The sequence below is a fragment of the Rattus norvegicus genome, chromosome 6 (assembly GCF_036323735.1).
Source record: "Rattus norvegicus strain BN/NHsdMcwi chromosome 6, GRCr8, whole genome shotgun sequence".
Lineage (NCBI taxonomy): Eukaryota > Metazoa > Chordata > Mammalia > Rodentia > Muridae > Rattus > Rattus norvegicus.
In genome coordinates, this window is record NC_086024.1 from 31,668,579 (window position 1) to 31,688,211 (window position 19,633).

The following is a 19,633-nucleotide window of genomic DNA, read 5'->3' on the forward strand; positions in this document are numbered from 1 at the left end:
ACAGCTTTAGCGGGAGGCAGAGGTGGTCGGTGCTGCTTACACAAAAAGGGAGGGCTCACACACGCATACTCGGAGTGCTTCTGGTTTACTACAGGCCTTTACAGAGTTGGGCCAGTCTTCCCAGACATAGTGGGTCCACCTGCTTGGGCTGGGCTGTCAGGTAGCTGGGTTGCTTGTGGACCCAACTATAAGAGATATTAAAGGATATTAAAGGAAAAGGTCAGACAAGAGGTTATGTGTAGGGACTCTCCTCATTCTGGAAGGAGCTGCATAACCATAGGGTCAAATGCTGCTCTGACACTCTCAAGGTGAGATGTGGCCCCAGCTCATTAGACAAGTCTGACTTTGGGATCTCCTCTCTCCACAGGACAGTCCTTCTATTCCCGGGTCCTGGAGAACTGCGAGGATGTGGCTGACTTCGATGAGGTAGGATATCTGAGTCCCTGTCCTCACGCCTCTCCAGCAAGCACTGCTCTCTGCCTTGCATGGCTCCCATGAAGCTTCATCGCTGAATGACTTTCTGGGAGGAGGTGGTGGGCGGCAGGGGAGGAGCCTCCACTCCGCAGAATCCCACGAAGTAACAGAACTGAGCAATGGCGGCCGCCAGGTCTGCGCCCGTCTGACCCCCTCTGACGCCTATAGAGAAAATACCCACCAGATTTCCAAACCTCAGGGTGAGTCTCTCTAGAGAATCAGTGGGGTTGCCATTAGGGTTTTTCCCCAGAGTCTCATGGAGGAAGTAGGCCACCAGAGCTTTAGCGATGCCCATCTCACACAAGACTCTCCCTTTCTAAGGACATTGGGGTACCTCTCCTGCCTATGTTCTTAGACACTTGCTTTCTGGGTGGGAGCATCAAAAGACACACACACACTCACACACAGTAATTCTCCCCTCCCCCAATCCCTGAAGTATTTGTTTGTTTTTTGTTTAACTATAGACTCAGATCACTGAGTATATTAACTATTCACTTCCGTTTATGTGGGTCATCTCATTGGCTCCTGGAAGCCACCCATGCCTTTTGGTATGAGTGTGTGTGTGTGTGTGTGTGTGTGTGTGTGTGTGTGTGTGTGTTCTTCCTGGTCCTCATTCTTTCCCCTCCACCCCACTTCTACTGTAGTCAACAAACGCCTCTTGGTGTTCTATACATTCTGGCAAGGTTTGGAATGCCGTAAGCATATGTTTGTTTACTTCAATGACAATGTGTTAAATATTTTTCTTTTCTATTTTTCACTATATACTCTTTCTAAGTCCCATCTGTGTTGCAAAGTGCTGCTTGGGACACAGCCAACAGTGGGTGACCAACCATTCTGGTCTGCCCGAGATGCAGAAGACTCCAGAGAAACAGACTTTCAGTACCAAAGCAGGGAGGTCTTGAGCAAGCCAGGATGCATTAGCTGGTCATGTGTCCTCTGCCAGGGTGGGTCCCTAGCTCACACCACTAGAAATACAGAAAATGGTCTCCATGCCTCACCTGAAACTGTGTGTCTCTCCAGGATGAGCACTAGAATCAGGAATCTCTGACTCAGAGGGTGACAGACACCTAATATGACCCAGTGCAGCCATGGCCTGCACTTCTGTCAGCAGAGAGTGACACTTCCTGAGCCCATGTCCTCATCTACAGTTGGGGTTTCTCTCTCAGGCCCCTGGTTTTCACCAGTCCAACAGACATTTCTTCTGCTTGCTAGGGGATATGAGCATCTTGTGATAATGCCGTTAGCCTCTCACTCTCCTCTTTTGCAAGCGGTTGCCTTCCTAGCCTTGTTTACCAGTTTGCTTGTTTATTTTTTCTTACTGATTTACAGATCTTCTTAGTATATTCTGGGTACCAATCCCTGTTGATTTTAGATGTTCAAAACGCCTGCCTCAGATGTAGCTCAATTGGTAGGGTGCCTGCCCAGTATGCACAGAGCCCTGGAGTCCATCCCGACATGTAATGAGATACTAAAAAGATAGAGAGGCGGGAGGACCAAGAAATTCAGGTCATCCTTAACTACAAATCAAGTTCAAGGCCAGCCTCAGCTAGATAAGATCCTGTGTAGAATGAGAGAGAGAGAGCGAGAGTGAGAGCGAAAGAGAGAGAGCGAGAAAGAGAGTGGGGGGGGGACCTTTCCCAGTCTATCAACTATCTATGAACTAGGTCTAAGGTCCAACTGTTGCTTTGTGGATTTCTCCCTGTTGCTCTGTGAGCTGTGGATTACTGTATTGTGAAACTGTGGTATTCATGGCTATATTCCATAATGGCTTTCTCTTGCTTGTCCCTCTCCTCACTTGGTAGCATAAGATTTCCCTTCTTGTCCCCCATGATGTTTTTGTATTAATTTCTATCTTATTGTGTACTAAGACTGATACCTAAGTGTTAGTGGCACATGATTGTAACCTAGTATTTGAGAGACTGAGGCAGGAGGACTACAAGTTTGAAGCCAATGCGGACTTCCTACACACACTGCAAATTTCATTTTATATTTCTATTATTTCTATACTCTCTTTTCGGTTTTTTAAATTTTCATTATGTCCATGTGTTTACGTTCAGATGGATCTTCTTAAGATTTTCAGATCTCTTTACCCAACTGAGTGTTTCTGGATTTTTTTTAAGGTTTGTTTTTTTTTATGTGTATGTTTACCTGAATATATGTATGTGTACCACATGCATGCAGTTCCCATAGAGACCAGAAGAGGGCGTTGGGTCCCCTGGAAATGTAGTTACAGATGTTGAGAGCCCCCATGTGGTTGCTGGTAGTAAGGCCTGGGTTCTCTGCAAGAGCACCAAATGCTTTTAATCTCTGAGCCATCTCTCCGGCCCTAGTGTTTTCTGTTTCATGAGTGACACTGTTTCCCCCTTTCCATTTATTTTTATGGCTACACCTGTCAGGTTTGTACCCATAGGTATCTTGCTTTAGATTTCCCGTTTCCCGTCCCTTTTGTCCACTCCTTATCAGCTTACCACTAGGCAGGTTTAGTTGAAAGGTTATAACCTTGGACGCAGTTCCCTTATACAATCAAATGTCCCTATCGATAACTTGCAGAAATCATTCTGAGTAGTTTCTCATTTGCATCAGTACTTCAGGGGTTCCTTGTGCCTCTCTGGTTCCTCCGCTTCACCCCGCCCTTCAAGCTGGCACTACAGTCTCTGTCAAACATTCTTTAACCTTGCCCAATCCAGACCCCTTTTCACCCAAGAAATGTTTATGCAGCCTCAAGCACATACTTATATAAAATAGAGTAGTTGCACAATAAAAGCACTCGCTGATAAATCATGAAAAAAAAAACTTTGAAAGTAAGACTTTGTGGGGACTGGAAAGATGACTCAGTGGTTAAGAGCACTGGCTACTCTTCCAGAGGAAGAGCCATGGCAGCTCACATCTGTCATTAACTCCTGATCCAGGGTATCAGCACCCTCACAGAGACATACATGCAGGCAAAACACCAATGCACATAAAATGAAAATTAAGATGAGTCTCTTTTATCCATATAATGTTACTATTTATTAAAGAGAAAAGCTAATTAACATGCTAATGAGATGGGTGTATTTGTTAGTCTAACACAACATCATCCAAAAATATGCTGTTTTGGTATGTTCTGAGGAATAACATGAAGAAAAATACTAAAAGTCTTTGCTTCCATGATTAAAACATTGTTTCTCTGAGAGCAGAAAACTTTGTATATACAGTAAAAACATTGCAATCTGTAGAGGGTCTCAGTCTGAAACAGTGTTTCGGACAGTGTTCATGAGCGCTGGGTGCTATGGTGACCTCTGTGTGTGTGTGTGTGTGTGTGTGTGTGTGTGTGTGTGTTTTCGACGTCAAGGCTGTAGGGAAGTCATGGGATGCAGCACAGAGCACTACTAGACACACCTCACATTCCCTATGTGTTTGGTTTTTTTTTTTTTTTTTTTTTTTTTTGGTTCTTTTTTTCGGAGCTGGGGACCGAACCCAGGGCCTTGCGCTTCCTAGGTAAGCGCTCTACCACTGAGCTAAATCCCCAGCCCATGTGTTTGGTTTTGAATCGACTTTGGTCACAGCCTGTTCAGAAACCTTGACTGATAACAATGTTTTTTATTCCCAGCTTCAGCTGTGGGACTCCCACAAAGGGTCCCAACCTCGGCTTGCCAATTTGGTTAGATTCTAGATTCTGGCCTCGAGGATTTGCGGTTTCTTTGACTTTTCTTTGCCTAGGCCTTCTTTTACTTTTAAAAGATGATTATTAGTCTTTTCTTTAAAAAAGAAAATCTCTGATTGCACTGGAGAGATGGATCAACAATTAAGAGAACTGACTGCTTATCCAAACGACCTAGGCTCAGTTCACAGCGCCCACGTGACAGCTCACAAATGTCTGTAGCTCCAGTTCTAGAGGGCCCAACACCCTCTTCCGGCCTCTGTGGGCATTGTGTGGGTGTGGTGCATAGACATCCAGACAGGCAAAACACCCATATTCCTAAAATTAAAAAATAAAATAAAAATATCTGATATCTTTATTTCTCAGATCTCTTGAAGGATCCCTTGGATCTTGGTCCTCTTTTTCTTTGAGCGTTTCATCCAAAGGAGTCATTCAGTCTTTTTGTGGTACTCCTTTCCAGGCCCAATGAATCTGAGAATATCTTTCTTACTTAATCAAATTTAAGAGTTCCACTAGATTGGGAATTCTAAGTTTAAGGGTTTTTTCCATAATTGAAAACGTATAATTCTATGCTATGGGTCAAAAGCCTGATGACAGATTCTTAGAGCTCTGTGGGCAATCTCCTTTTCCTACTTGAATCATGAATCTCATATCTCATATACATGTCCATATTGTTTTACCTTTGAGATATATATATATTACATATATATAACATGTATATTTGATACATAAATATATATTTGATATGTACATACACATGTGTGGGTGCGCATGGGTGTGTCTCCTTATAATTGAACCTAGAGACCTGCACACATTAATCAAGTTCCCTGTCTCTAAGCTACATCCCAGCCTGTCCTGGATAGTTTTTGTTTTTGATAGTTAGTTAGTTAGTTAGCTAGTTAGTTAGTTGGGAGGGGGGGTCACACACCAACATATGTGGAAGTCCAAGAAAGACTTGTAAGAGGCAGCTCTTTCCTTCTACCAGGTGGGTTTGGGGATTGAACTCAGGTCCCCAGTATTCACTGCAAGCTCCTTTATCCACTGAGTCGCCTCACAAGCCCCATGCCCTGGTTACTTTTCAATTTTATTACGATGGGTCTAGTTGTAGATTTTCCTTTTTGCTCCTACTTGGCAGGGTTTTGTGAGCTTTTACAAATCTATGGCTTTTTAACTTTTGTTTACTATTTTTTTAAGTCAGTCAGTTCCCCTGACTCTTTATTAAAGCTATTGTTCTCTCTTCTGAGACCTGAATCTCTGGACTTTCCTGTTGTCTGTCTTGATCCCTTCCCACTGTCTCCTGAGGAGATGCTTGCAGTCGGTCCTTCAGAGCACTATCTGTTCTCTGTGATGGTTCCTTGCCCTTACTCCTTATGGATAATGCATAGCCAGATGTCCGTGTACTTCCAACGCTGCTGTGATGGTAACAGCTCTCAGAGTGCTCTTTCTCTCACAGGAGATGTACTGTTCAAGTGCTTTGCACTCTGTGCACTGTCCCGGAATGGGCAGTTGAGAGGAAGACGCTTTGGTCTGAAAGGAGTGGACCCAAGTCACAACAGAGATGTGTAGACTCCTCACCAGAGTCAGGATTTCCTCTTGGAACCTCTGAGGAGAAACACCATTGGCCATTACTCTGAGATTCGAGAGACATGAGCTGCTGGCCTATCAACACCTACATGTATTATTTCCTGCTTCAGAAGGCTCTTGTCACAGCTTTATCAGAAATAAGATGACATCATAGCAAGCTTTTCCTCAGCCTTAGGTCTCATCCTTGCCCAGCTCCTCCCTTACCTCTTGCCTCACATTGGCAACCTCCAACAGCCACCAGCTCAAACAGCTTAGATGTCTCTGTCCTTTCTTCTGTCTGCTTGGAATCTCCCTGTCCCTCCTGCTACTGTAGCTTCTTCAAGGTTGACTTTGGAGGTAAGAATAACAGTCCTGAGACACCATCTTGGCTTAGGCCCTCAGAGCAGCCTGCCCTTCTTGGTATTTGCCTCTCATGTCTGGTTTTGTTTGTGCTGAGAAGGACCTCGTGGTAGACTTGTGGTCCAATTGATCCATGGGGCTGAGGAGTCACCCAAACCAGTTTTTTCCCTCCTCCTGGGCCAGTATCGTGTACGAGAACTGGGAGTTCAGACCCAGAGCTGGAGATGGGAAAAGCAGGGTCTCATCTTGTGCTTCGTCACCCCAGCCACAAGGGCACTGCCTGTCCACTCAGTGTGTCCCTCAATCCCAGGACAGCTGGATTCCTCACCAATACCGTTGGGTGTTCTGGTCTTGTTTTCCCTGTTTCCTTGCTGTCTGTGAAGCTTTTAACTTCACTTTACCTTCAGTTTCCACATTTGTCACACCATGCTGGGGACAGATATGCATTCTCTCTGGGAGACAACAAGCAGAATGAGGGGCACCTGTGATAAAGATACCCCACTGCATAAACGGCTCTCATGAGGCCTTGTTCCACTGCACATCTGTTGGCTCCCATCCCCACCTCCTTCACTCAGCCATGGGCTCCAGATCAGTTTCTCACAGGCCTGCCTTCCTGGGCCTATAGAAAGCACCTAACTCCCCCCTTTCAAGACTCCTAGGAGCCCTAACAACCCAAGTCCCAGGCAGTGAGCAACCTGATGCCCTTTCGAAGGACAATGCCACCCCTTTCCATGCCCTGCAACCCGGGACACCTGAGCCACAGATAATACCTGACATTCAAAGTTAATCACTGTGTCCTTCCTCTTTCCAGAGAAGCCCAACACGGATCAGGTGGAGGATGTCCTTGATGCCACCGGACATCTGCATGGGGCATATTCTGAGTGTCAGAGGGTCCCTGAGCTGGTGGGAGAATAAGGTTGTTCAATACAGGAACTTTATATAGGGCTGTCTCTGGGACAGTGTTCAGTGACCATGGGAAGAAGCAGAAGCCTGGGAGCTCTGGCAGACACTGATAGGATCAAGAGCCACCACCAGATGGGGAGAAGCTTGCTCACATTGCTACCTGGCCTTTAGGAGAGGGGGTGGTGGCCAGGAAATTCACAGCTATTACGTAATGGAGACCTACTGATATGTGTGGGGATGGGTCTAGGGGTGATACACTATCTGAGCCGTCCTCTTCCATCTACTCCACGTGATAACTGATGGATGATGACACTTAGTCCCAGAGAGTAGGTATCCCTTACAAGGTGACAGAATAGAAGTAGCCAAGCCAGGACTCTAAGTGAACACCAAGACTAGATCTGAGGACCTCTCTGGGTACACCAATAAAAACCCGTCCCAGGCCTTCAAGATTGTGGCTGGTTTGTTCACAGGAACTAGGCTTCTCGCCTTCCTCTAAAAGGGACCCATAGCCTGGCTATCACTAGTCACATCTCACAAGGCAGGAAGGACAACTCTTCGATCCCCAAAGAGCTCATGGAGATATTTCTGTGCCTCAGGTAGACAAATCCCACGTTCCTCTGGCTATTCCTGGTAGGACCTACCCATCAGTCATTCCAGAACAAGTCTGGGAAAGGTATTTTTATGAAGGGTCTCTTCTGTCTCTGTCTTCTGCCCACCACCTTTGGGAACTAGCTTAGAGAGAGAGAGATACATGGGAGTCTTAGAGTCAGGAGACTTGGGCTCTAATTCCCTCATGAAACAATGTTATGGGTCCTGGACTCATCTGTGAAATGAGGAGGGGGCATTCTCCTTGCAAATGAAATAAAGGCTTCTTCTCTAGGGTGAGGAATCCAATCAAGGGAGGGGCGCCTGCTTGATTAAGACACAGGTAAGAGAGCCATTTGGACTGAGCAACCTGAGTGGGCAGGAGGTAGCTGGTGAGAAAAACAATGCCCCTCCTACAGCGATGGAAACAGAGCCAGGTGGTGTCCCCTTTCCTAGGGGCTGGAACCCGAGATCCCTCATTGAGCTGGTGGCTCTGAAGAAGCTGAGGTGGGGGGCAATGCTGGGGGGGTGGGCTGAAGGAGCATGCCAAGTCTGTCTAAGCCCAGCCCAGTTTGGCTTTAACACAGGCACTGTTTGGACCCCACCCCATACCCTAACCCCTATGCCCTGCCACCCTCCAACCCCACCTCCCACCCATCCACCCATCCCTAAGTAGGTCCCGGCCTTCAAGATTCTGGCTGGCTTGTTCAAGTGAACCAGGCTTCCCTAGTGCCCAATGCTAAGACCTGAACGCTCAGTCTAAGGGGAGAGAGATTTGCCTGAGCACTCTGCTCTGTATGGCTGGCTCAAAGAACGGCATCCCCAGGTCACAAGGAGCCATGCCTGGAGTTGAATGCCAGTCTGTCTGATTCCAGGGCCAAGGGTGACTTGTAGGGTGGATAAGGATTCAGTGCTGCTCTCGGTGTTCAGTACATGCAAAAGTAGACCTGCGCCTCCCGAGTTCAGGTGAAGCGCCATGTTCGGCCTGGGGAATGGTTAAGCAGGGAACCTGGGCCTGTCTTCCCGCTTCTGCTTACCTGGAAGTCATAGGCTGAGTTCCGAGAGGGACAGAAATGTGCCTGTCTCTTCATCGTTGGCCTAACACAAAGCACTCAGAACACGGGGGGAAATGGATGCCTGCTAGTCTGGCTCCTGTAACTGCTAGCAGGCCTGGATCCAGATCTGGAGTGCTTAATGGAGCTAGCATTGTGCACAGACCTCTAGATCTAGGCTTTAAGATAGGCAGTAGGCAAGGCGCAGAGTACTTAAAGGCACCTTAGAGGTTTCTTTGTGGACCTCACTATTGTATACCAGTCAAAGTGGATTATGAGGGGAAGGGGCTCCCTGAGACTTCCAGAGGAACACAAACATAAAACTAGAACCCAGGTATTTCAGCCCCCAGGACATTTCTACTATACCCCAAATCTCTACAGGAAAAACTCAGCTCAAGCATGAGGGTCTGTGCCCTCTGAGGATGCTGCCTTCTGACAGGACATCCCACACCTGGTCAGGGGGCAAGCCAGGGATGACTCAGCTCATCCTCCCACAGATATCAGGGAACCCTGTGGAGTCCCAGATCCCTGAGGGCGATAGGATACAGAACTCCGTGGCCCGGCCACTACCAGGCAGGTTAGCCCAAGTCTGCAGATGGTGAACTGGGTCACAACCGGACACTCAAGTGCTCCTAAGGCTGTTCCAGAGAGAGATCACCTTTTCTTCCTCCACCACTAATAACCACCCCCCAGCTCCTGTAAACAGTCTCACTGCCTGCTGCTTCAGTTCACTTTGTCCTCAGAGCCATCTAGGTACATCTCCAGAACCTGGAAACACCCTTCACCCCAGCATCCCCGCATCCCTGCATCCCTGCATCCCTGCATCCCTTCACCCCTGCATCCCTGCATCTCTGCATCCCTTCACCCCTGCATCCCTGCATCCCTGCATCGCCGCATCTCTGCATCCCGCATCTCTGCATCCCTTCACCCCTTCACCCCTGCATCCCCGCATCTCTGCATCCCTTCACCCCTGCATCCCTGCATCTCTGCATCCCTTCACCCCTGCATCCCTTCATCCCTGCATCCCTTCACCCCTGCATCCCTTCACCCCTGCATCCCTGCATCCCTTCACCCCTGCATCCCTTCACCCCTGCATCCCTGCATCCCTGCATCCCTGCATCCCTGCATCCCTGCATCCCTTCACCCCTGCATCCCTGCATCCCTGCATCCCTTCACCCCTGCATCCCTGCATCCCTTCACCCCTGCATCCCTTCACCCCTGCATCCCTGCATCCCTTCACCCCTGCATCCCTTCACCCCTGCATCCCTGCATCCCCGCATCTCTGCATCCCGCATCTCTGCATCCCTTCACCCCTTCACCCCTGCATCCCCGCATCTCTGCATCCCTTCATCCCTGCATCCCTGCATTTGTGCATCCCTTCACCCCTGCATCCCTGCATCTCTGCATCCCTTCACCCCTGCATCCCTTCATCCCTGCATCCCTTCACCCCTGCATCCCTTCACCCCTGCATCCCTGCATCTCTGCATCCCTTCACCCCTGCATCTCTGCATCCCTTCACCCCTGCATCCCTTCACCCCTGTATCCCTGCATCCCACACAAAGTCACTCACAGTTCTGATACACAAAGAATGCTGAGCAAACATGTGCCCTTGAATGAGATGTGGTGGCCCGTGACATCTGGGAGACCAATGTTTGACTTAGCAGGGCCGGGGTCTCTGACTTGGGGGTCGAATGAAGCAGGATATTAGATAGTGAGTTGGATTTCATTGGCAACCACTTTTCCGGGCACTTCCAGATATAAAAGCCACCCCCCCTCACCTGCAAGGGCACAGGAAGAGACTTAGGCGAACGCTGCTGCCAAGCTGGGGAAGTGCCCTATGTGCCCAGAAGCCTCTGCAGCCCTCAAGTGTCTGTCGTCAAGAAGCCAAGTCTTGCCCAGATCCTGGAACAAACAGCAAAGCAATAGCAACTATAATAAATGGCCCATTAACTGAGCACTTCCTGTGTCCTGGCTGTCTCCCAAAAGCCTGGCCAGCCTCACAGCTCCTGCTACCACCTGACGGTGTCTGTGCTATAATCTCCTACTATTTGAGACTTGTTTGCTGACAGTCCACTGTGTACCAGACCATGTAAGAGAGTGTGGGGAAGCCCCGGTGAACCAGGCAGTCACCTGCGCTTCACCTCTGCTCCTGCTCTGACTGCTCTCACAGTGACCGTCATGGGAAGGAGGGGGAGCAGGAGACTGAGGCAGGGGCATGGAGCCCAGCCCTGCTGCTGGTGAGAAGTGATTTTCACCCAGACCTGACAAGGAGAATCACAGACAGAATGGGATCATGTCACAGCTATCTACTGCTGTGTAACAAGCCCCCAGGGACTGACAGCCTCTGTGCTTTACTGTGGCTTCTGATTCTGGCACTGCTGTCTTTGGGACGGCTGTGATAGTGTCCCGACATCCATCTGGGTCCTCTCTGTCTCCTCTGACCTCACATCCTCCAGGGCCTCCCTCTCCACAGGCTTCTCTTCCAACAGGATGGCCTGGACTTCTTCCTGTACCACTGACTTCTAAGATAATTAAGAATGGAAGCCTCCAGGTCTAGGTGCCACACAGCCTCACGTGGCCACCTTCTGTTGGTGAAAGGCAGCCATAGGCCAGCCTAGAATCAAGGAGTGGCATTGCAGACTCCCTCTTGTGAAAAGAGATGTCACGGAGAAAAAGGAGAGAGGGGGACTGGGAGCAGGCACCCCCAGATAACAGCAGAGCCATGCTTCTTCCCAAGTGTTTACCTTGTGCCTGAGCCAAGGTTAGGTGCTGTACCATCCATACTCTATATAAGGGTACTGGGATGTGTGGTAACTCGTCCAATTTCTCATAGTTGCTAAATATCGGCACCAGGGTTTGAGTCTGCACATTCTGCCTCTTGATTGATCTAATTAAAAAATCAATTAATAAGCTTCATTGCTGGGCAAATCCTGAATCTCTGTTTCCTTATCTGTGAAGTGGGGTTAAATTGTTAGTACACTATGTGTCAAGTGGTAGCAGCTGCCTGGTAGTTGGTCAGCACTTGATAAATAAATGGTTTTCCAGCTGTCAATCTAGAAGGACAATCAGAATTACAGCCCCACCCCCATGCCCCAAAACTCAGTCCTCTCTAATCACCCAGGAGACAGCCCAGTGCTGGGAAGTAAGACCTGAGCTAAGCTTGGAGACTGGAGCTTAATCCTGCCTCTGTCACCAATAAGCTGTGTGCCCTTGGATGCTTCTCCCTCAAGTCCTCTCCACTGAAGGGCATCTTTGCCATGATTCTAGAGAGCAATGGCCCGAGGTTTACTATCGAGATAGAAACTTTCCCTCAGAGCCCTTCCCTTCAGTCAGACACTTCAGGAGTTGAGTAGCATGGTCTGGTCACGGGGCATAGAGTGAATGATGGCTCCTGGGAACCCCTAAACCCCTAAACTCTTTCACCTTATCTGGCTATGTTCTCTGCATGTCTGTGTGCATCTCTGTCATGGGTACAAAGAGGGAAATGGCGGCCAAAGGGAGACATAGAGAAATGAAATCAGGATGAGGACAAGCAATAGAGGGGCAGAAGACATGGGGAGACCAAGGCAGATAAAGTGTGAGGGAGGCAGAGCAGGGCAGAGGAGGGCCAGGGAGACATATTGGCTACAACATGCACAGAGCCCCTCGGGGGTCGGGGGAGGGGAGAGACAAGCCTGAACGAATAATGACTTTCATTTCTGCCATGCTAGGTTCTCTCTCCACATAACATCCTGTCGCTAGTGTGATTTCATTTGGTCCTTGCAGCAGCCCTGTGAGATATATATTTGTCTCAGTCCATCTTCTGTGTGTGTAACAGAATAGCTGAGACGGGGTCATTTCTAAAGCATAGAGGATATATTTGGTTTGCTGTTCTTTTTTTTTTTTTTCTTTTCTTTTTTTCGGAGCTGGGGACCGAACCCAGGGCCTTGTGCTTGCTAGGCAAGCTCTCTACCACTGAGCTAAATCTCCAACCCCCGGTTTGCTGTTCTTAAGGTTGGAGGTCCAAGAGCATGGCACCAACATCTGTTCAGCATCTGGTGAGGGTCTCATTAATGCATCATAGTATGGCGTCTGATATCACACAGCGAGGTGGAATAAGCAAGTGCCACACAGGGCCTGGATCTCACATAGAGACTCTAGGCCCATCAGGACCAAAGCTGGGGACCAGGAGCCTCAAAAAATTTCCAGAAATCAGGCTAATGAGCAATCAGGAGTGAAAACCAATGAGAGATGGAGACGGAGAAAGGCAGAGACAAAGAAAGACAGAGACAGAGAGGCAGAGGCAGAGAGAGGCAGAGAGAGGCAGAGAGAGGCAGAGAGAGGCAGAGGCAGAGGCAGAAGCAGAGGCAGAGGCAGAGGCAGAGGCAGAGGCAGAGGCAGAGGCAGAGGCAGAGGCAGAGGCAGAGGCAGAGGCAGAGGCAGAGGCAGAGGCAGAGGCAGAGGCAGAGGCAGAGGCAGAGGCAGAGGAGCAGGCTGTTGTGTCCTGTCAGCTCTTATGACCTCACTGAACTGTACCTCAGTGGGGGACAAGCAGAAGCCAGCATGGTCTCTCTGTGAGTTTCCTATATCAGGCCTTCACTTCCTCCCCCGACCCTGCTGTTGCCACTGTGTCCATACATCCTTCTCTGAGATGCCATTTTCAGGGTCACTGCCAGTGTCCCCCACTCCTTTCTTACCAGTTCCAGGAGCCACTCACAACCCCCAATTGGAAGAAATACCCTGCCTGAGTCACCCCAAAACCACAGCCTCAGTGGGCCCCTCCATACTCTTCCTGGGCCCCTGGCTAATGAATGAATCATTTTACCTTTACCTTTACCTCCCTGTAGTCTTGTCTAAGTAACTCCATTGAGAAAACGACATGCTCTGTGGAGCCAAGTTGAGCTGAGCGCTGCAGGCCTCAGACAACAGGAGCCAAAGCTGTGCTGAAACAGGTCCTGAGGCTTCCAGGAGCCCCACCAACCTCCAGCCTCTCTCTGTCTCATGCTCACATCAGGGTCGCTGTTGCTGTGATGAAACACTGTGGCTAAAGCAACTCGGGGAGTAGAGGATTTATTTGGCTTCTGCTTTTACATCACTGGTCATCACTGAAGGATGTTGGGACAAGAAGGCAAACAGGGCAGGAACCTGGAGGCAGGAGCTGATGCAGAGGCCATGGAGGGGTGCTGCTTCCTGGCTTGCTCCCCATGGCTTGCTTAGCCTGCTTTCTTATAGAACTCAGGACCAACACAATGGGCTGCACCTTCCTCCATTGATCACTGATTAAGAAGATGCCCCACAGGCCTGCCTACAGCCCCATCTTATAGTTTCCTCCTCTTTGATGACTCTAGCTTGGGTCAAGTTGACATAAAGCTAACTAGCCCTCACAGTTTCCCCGCTGAGCAGCCAGGACGGCCCTGTAAGCCCCAACCTTAAAGTCCCCAGTGTGGGAGAAGGAAGGCCAGCTGGAACGGCAGGTAGGCTTACAGGGCCAGCTCTCAGAAGCCTCTGTTCAGCAGTGTCCACTCAGCCACCAGCAGAATTCCTCACTTCTCTGAGCCCCACTTCTCAGAGCCGTGGCTCCTCTACCCATGAAACCAGGCAGATACCGGCTTCCTGGTCTGTTGGAAAGACTAAATAAATTAACGTGGGAAAAGACTTCAGCCTGCTACATAACGTAAAGTTCTCTGTAAACAGCGATCGTCATTATTATCACTGTTATTCCTGGTCTGGAATGGGTAGGGAACATAGGACACTTTTCAGACTGAAGTCACTGCATTCCGCCTGGTCTGTCAAAGCCCCTGGGATCATCTCTCAATAGATAGGCAGCTCTTGGTGCCTGCTGGTCACTCTGCTAAGCCAAAGTCCAGCCAGATTGCAGGTGTGGCTCAGTCAGTAAGGTGCTCACCCAGCATGCACGACAGGGAGTTCAATCCCCAGCACCGAATAAAACAGATGGGATGGTGCAAGCCTGAAACCCAGCACTTAGGAGGTGGGGGATGTTCAAGTTCTGGGACAGCCTGGGATGGCAAACAAAGCAAATCCCAGAAGGATACAGATTCCAGCCCACACCAGTTTTCTCTGACCCTTTCCTCTGTCCTGGTTGTTCCCTTTCCCATAATGGTATGATCGCCCCGTGATCAGACAGGTGGCCTGAGAGGGAAGTGGGGCGTGCCACTGGTGGTGATGGAGACCGCAGGCCACAATGGGTTAGCACAAAGAGAAACAGATGTGTCTCGTGTCTCGGGAGGCAGGCTTTATTGATCAGCTCATTTAATTGGGAGTAACAAAGGCTATTTAAACCTTTAGGGAGTAGGTAGAGGCTTTCGGGGTGAGTGTACATCACTGGGCTGGGCCAGGGTCCTAGGATGCCTCATTTGCATAAGGAGGAATTCCAGGTGCTGCTGGACATGACCTTATAAGGGGGAAGAAAGTTTAACCTGGCTACCTGTGACCTCTTCCTGTGGGGCCAAGGTGGAGGCACTGGTCTATGTGAGCCAGGACATGCAGGGAGCAGGGGCGGGGAAGATCCGGACACAGACACGATCCTAGGACACGATCCTACTCCTGCAGACTCTGGTAGAGATTCCCAGGGTTTGGACACGACCTCAACCCCACTCTTACCCAGGCCTGCTCCCCACAACTCCATGACTCCCCGTCACACGCCACATGCTTCATGCTTCATGCACCAGACCTGGAGTGAGCGTGGGTCCCATCCCTCCAGCTTAACAGGGCATGGGGGTGTGGTCTCTGCAATGGATGCGGCTTGCCCTTGTTGTGAAACAAGTTCTGACCTGCTACGGATGCCGTCAGCATACAGGGGTCTGGGGAGGGGTGGTGGGGAGGCATCTACAAATGCGGGCTTCCTCGATTATGTTATATCATGAGATCTTCAAGAGACCTGAGCGGCCTATGTCATGGTAGCATCCCATCCTGGAGCCCTGGCTCTAACTCACCCTGTCTCCTGTTACTGGAGTGTCAGCCCTACAGCCTCCCTGGCTGGCAGCCTTTTGAGTGAGCATCTTCTTAGTGGCTTTGCCCAGTTTGGCCCACAGATAATAAATTCCATATTTACCAACAGAAGCAGGCCAGGCTGCTCCCTGCTCAGAAGGCAGGGTCTCTGGGGGTCAGGAGCAAAGACCAGGGAGCAAAACAGGCCATCTACTTACTGGCAGGCAGGTGTCCCTAGGAACCTGTATGTTCTTGAGGGTGATGGCTATAAGCTATTTCTGTAGGGAATATGACAAATGTACACAAGATGAAATTCTTTCTTTCTTTTTTTTTCTTCCCCAGTTGTTTTTGTTGTTCCTAAAAGGAGGAAGGCTAGGCAAGGACTGGAATGACAGAGCCTGGGGAATCCCTAAGAAGGTGCTGGGCTCTGCCCGTCATTGGCTTTCCCTAGAGAACAAATCCCTTTATGATCTGCACTGGGTTCTAGCTGCCACTCTTTGGCCATTAGGAAAGGACCCACTGAATTTCTAAGCCATCCTTATTATCGACTTAGAGACGTCTCCAGGGGTGTGAGCAGAGAAACAGTAAGTTGGGCACAGACAGTAGGTCTGACCCTTATAACACGAGAGAGCTGCCCCATGAGTCCCCACTGTTCACACCGTCACGATGGAGGGTGACCAGGGCAGAGCCTGGACAGATGCAAATGACTCACGAGAGCCGCAAAGCCAGGGCTCCAGTCAACTCATCCTGGAACCACCGGTGGTCTGTGTGTACTGGAGCCCAGCCACACCCTGGCCACACCACCCTCCTCTGCTCTCACAGGAGCTAGGAGGCAGTGGAAGGAGCACATGGCTGGCAGTCAGAAGTCCTTCTTAGGCTTAGGGCCCCCCCCCTTACCCTGTGACCTTGGCAGCCTGACAAACCTCTCTAGCACCGTCTTTGGAAGAGGAGTGGGTGAGAATATCCACCACACAAGGCAGCTATGGCAACTGAGTGAGAGTGTGGCTGCTTTGTCCCTGGGGATCCCATGGAAGGGGTCACCCTGGCTGTTAGGAGGCCCCAACTGCCTGCTATTTGCCCATAAGGCCACAGCTGTCCCTCTCTCTCCCCAGACATTCCGGTGGCCAGTGGCTAGCAGCATCGACAGGAATGAAGTGTTGGAGATTCAGATTTTCAACTACAGCAAAGTCTTCAGCAACAAGTAAGTGTGGGGCCTGCTGGGGGTCCAGCCTGATTCTTGGACACCTTCTCTTTGTAGGCTTAAAACAGAAACCCTGTACTCCAGGGCCATCTTTAAAGGCCTAAGAGGCCTTAAGCTGGTCTTTGCTCTCCTTTATGCTCCTTTCTGGGGTCTTCTAAGTACCCTGGTCCTTCCAGCCATTGCCAACCAAGAGCACCTCACCCTCCTGTGCACCCATCAATTCTCTCCCCATAAAACTCCATTTTGCTCTTTTTGATTCTTCCTCACTCATACTGGAAGATGGTAGTCCACCAGAGAAGTTAAAAGTCAGAGAGCTGTTATAGCCTGTGTCCCTGAGGATGACGTTTTACAGAGGCCATTCAGTGCTATGGTGTAGGAAGCAGACATGGTCTCAGACACTTGGTCCGATGACTTAGGGTGCGAGCCTGAGCAGGTTACATAACCCTTCTGAGTTCACTGTACTCACATGTGGAAAAGATAAGAGTTTGTCTCAAAACAGCTATGGGAATTAAATGAGATAGATCCATTCATTCATTCACTCAACGAACAGTTATGCTACGCAAACCATATGTCATGAACTGAACTAGGTACTAAAGAGAGAGATGCCTACCCTCGTGGAGCGTCCCTTCTGGGAATGACGTTCACCACACGAGTCTTATCCTACAAGCTGAGTGGTTGAAGTAGCCCCATTCTCTGTGGGTGACACACATTAGAAGGTGCTGGAATGGTGGCTAAACATAAGCAAAGTGAGACACACTGCCTCGGGCTCAAGAATTCATCGATCTTATGTTAACATGTAGTATGTAACGTGTAGGAGATCATGGCTGAACTGCAAGGTGTGAAAAAAGATGTGACAGTGCTAGCTCAATGGCGGCTTGGTAGGACTCAGCAGTGGGGAGGGAGGGTAGACATGGAGAGCGGACCTAACCCTCATGGCAAGTAGATGCAAGCCTCAAGAGGAAGTCGTAGGGTCGTTTAGCTACTCACCAACCTGCCCGTTCATCTCTTCATCCACTTTCATTCATCCACCCATCCCATCCCATCCCATTCACGCATCCTACCTACTCATAAACTCTCCCTATCCATTCATCCATTCATCCATTGAACCCATCCATCCATTCCACCTGTCCACCCTGTTCGCTCATCCATTGCCCTGCCCATCTCCTCACTCTCTGTGTTAGTCATGACCGTTGCTAAAACGGGGATCAAGGCAAGTCTCTGTCCTCAAGAAGTTGTTTGTCATGGGAAGAGGAGAGGCACACGAGGACCTGGCTGTGTTACTAGGAAAGCAGACAGGTGGAAGAGCGAGAACTCTCAGACATCCGTGCTGTCTCAGGATGGACTGAGTGCCCAATGCCTGAGGTGAGCCAAATAGATAAACCTTATAGAGCAGGTTTCAGGCCTGCTGGCAGGACCACAGAAAGTCTGGTTAGGGCACAGAGGCCAGAGACAGACTCTAGGAGAGCTGGGATAGGACGTATGTCCTCTACCTCCTCTTCTAACCCTCTGTAGCTGTCATATCACACGAATGCTCCGGAAGAAACTGAAGAGGTCGCTGAGTTGCTACAAAGGAGGCTGCCAGAGCAGACACCGAAGTGCAGAGAGCCTGGGCCCATCAGGACTTCTGCTGCAGACAAATTGAAAGACTTAGAAGTTTTAGGGAGCAATGGATAACCACACAGTGAATCTACCACACATTAAAGTTCATTTTAGGTCTTCCTAAATGCAAAACAGAGGGAAGAGAGAGAAAGTGTGACCTGTCTCCTTACTGTGCCCTCCCTTCCCCAACCCAAGAGAAAGCAGGCCTGGAGAAGGATGACGTAAAGATCATTCAAGCCACTACTGGGCAAGACTAGGATGTAAAGGCCCACCTCAGAATAAGGCGCTTGGAGTTAGGTGGGGGCTCAGGGCTTCCTACCCTTGGAGTTAGAGAAGAGGCCTACCTGGTTCTGTCCAGTGGTGTTAGGGGCTGCCAGGAGGTAGAGATGTGGGACAAGGGAGGAAAGGTCCTGGCCAGGGACCAAAGGTCCCCAAGTGTGCTTGGCCACCTAGAACCAGGGCTTCCTCCAAGAAACCTGAGACTTCCCTGAAAACATATCAGGATGAGATTGTATGTATCCCATGGAGCCTTACCAGGACTTTAAAGTGCAATGGCTCCCTCCACCAAGAATGCCAGATGCCCTAAATAATTCAGAAGCCAGGAGCACAGTGGCAGCCGGACTGTGCCCGGGGCACTTGACACCAGCTCCCAGGGGAAGACGATAAATTATTGACAGGATTCTGGTGCCCAGTTGCCGCTCTGCTGTGGCCAGGCTGTGAGCCCGTCTGCACCTGAGGCCTCCTCCCCACTGCCCACCTACCTGACAATTCTGGCTTCTCCCAGAATCCTCTGTGGGTCCTCCATGAGGGATGCCCTCCTAATGGGTGTGTTTCTAGGACCACATAAGGGACTTGTGGTCAGCCTGGGGAACAAGGCCTAGATAGATAGTGGGTTCCGAACAATCTTTACTGAGATATCAACCGTCTGTTTCAAAAGTTATTGTCTTATGACTTATGATCTTTTATTTATTCATGTTTATTATTTGAGGAAAGGGGAGTTGTTAGTCAGATGCGCGTGCATGCACACACACCACCACCACCACCCCCATTATTTTAATAGCTTTAAGGATCAGGGACAGCCTGGATCTGTTGCTAGAGCCCTTCCTTCAGAGAGGACCAGCCCTGGCTGAGCCCTCTAAATGCAGGCTACGCACAATGGTTAGAAGAGACAGTGAGGCAGAGGGCAGCAGCGATACAGAGCTGGATCCCCACACCAGCATCCAGGGGGATGGGTGGCACCAGAATCTTTTTTTTTTTTTTTTTTTTTTGAGCTGGGGACCAAACCCAGGGCCTTGCGCTTCCTAGGCAAGCACTCTACCGCTGAGCTAA

General features: G+C 49.7%; 1 protein-coding gene across 11 annotated transcripts in view; it reads left to right on the forward strand.

Moving 5' to 3' along the window:
* The window catches only part of Otof (otoferlin), a 96,608-nt gene that overhangs the window by 20,710 nt on the left and 56,265 nt on the right, over nucleotides 1-19,633 (forward strand). For all 11 annotated transcript variants that reach the window (XM_063262553.1, XM_063262552.1, XM_006239833.4 and 8 more), the window contains exons 2-3: nucleotides 368-426; nucleotides 16,617-16,705. In XM_063262553.1, the coding sequence (XP_063118623.1) occupies nucleotides 368-426; nucleotides 16,617-16,705 (148 nt within the window). The remainder of the gene's footprint in view (nucleotides 1-367; nucleotides 427-16,616; nucleotides 16,706-19,633) is intronic.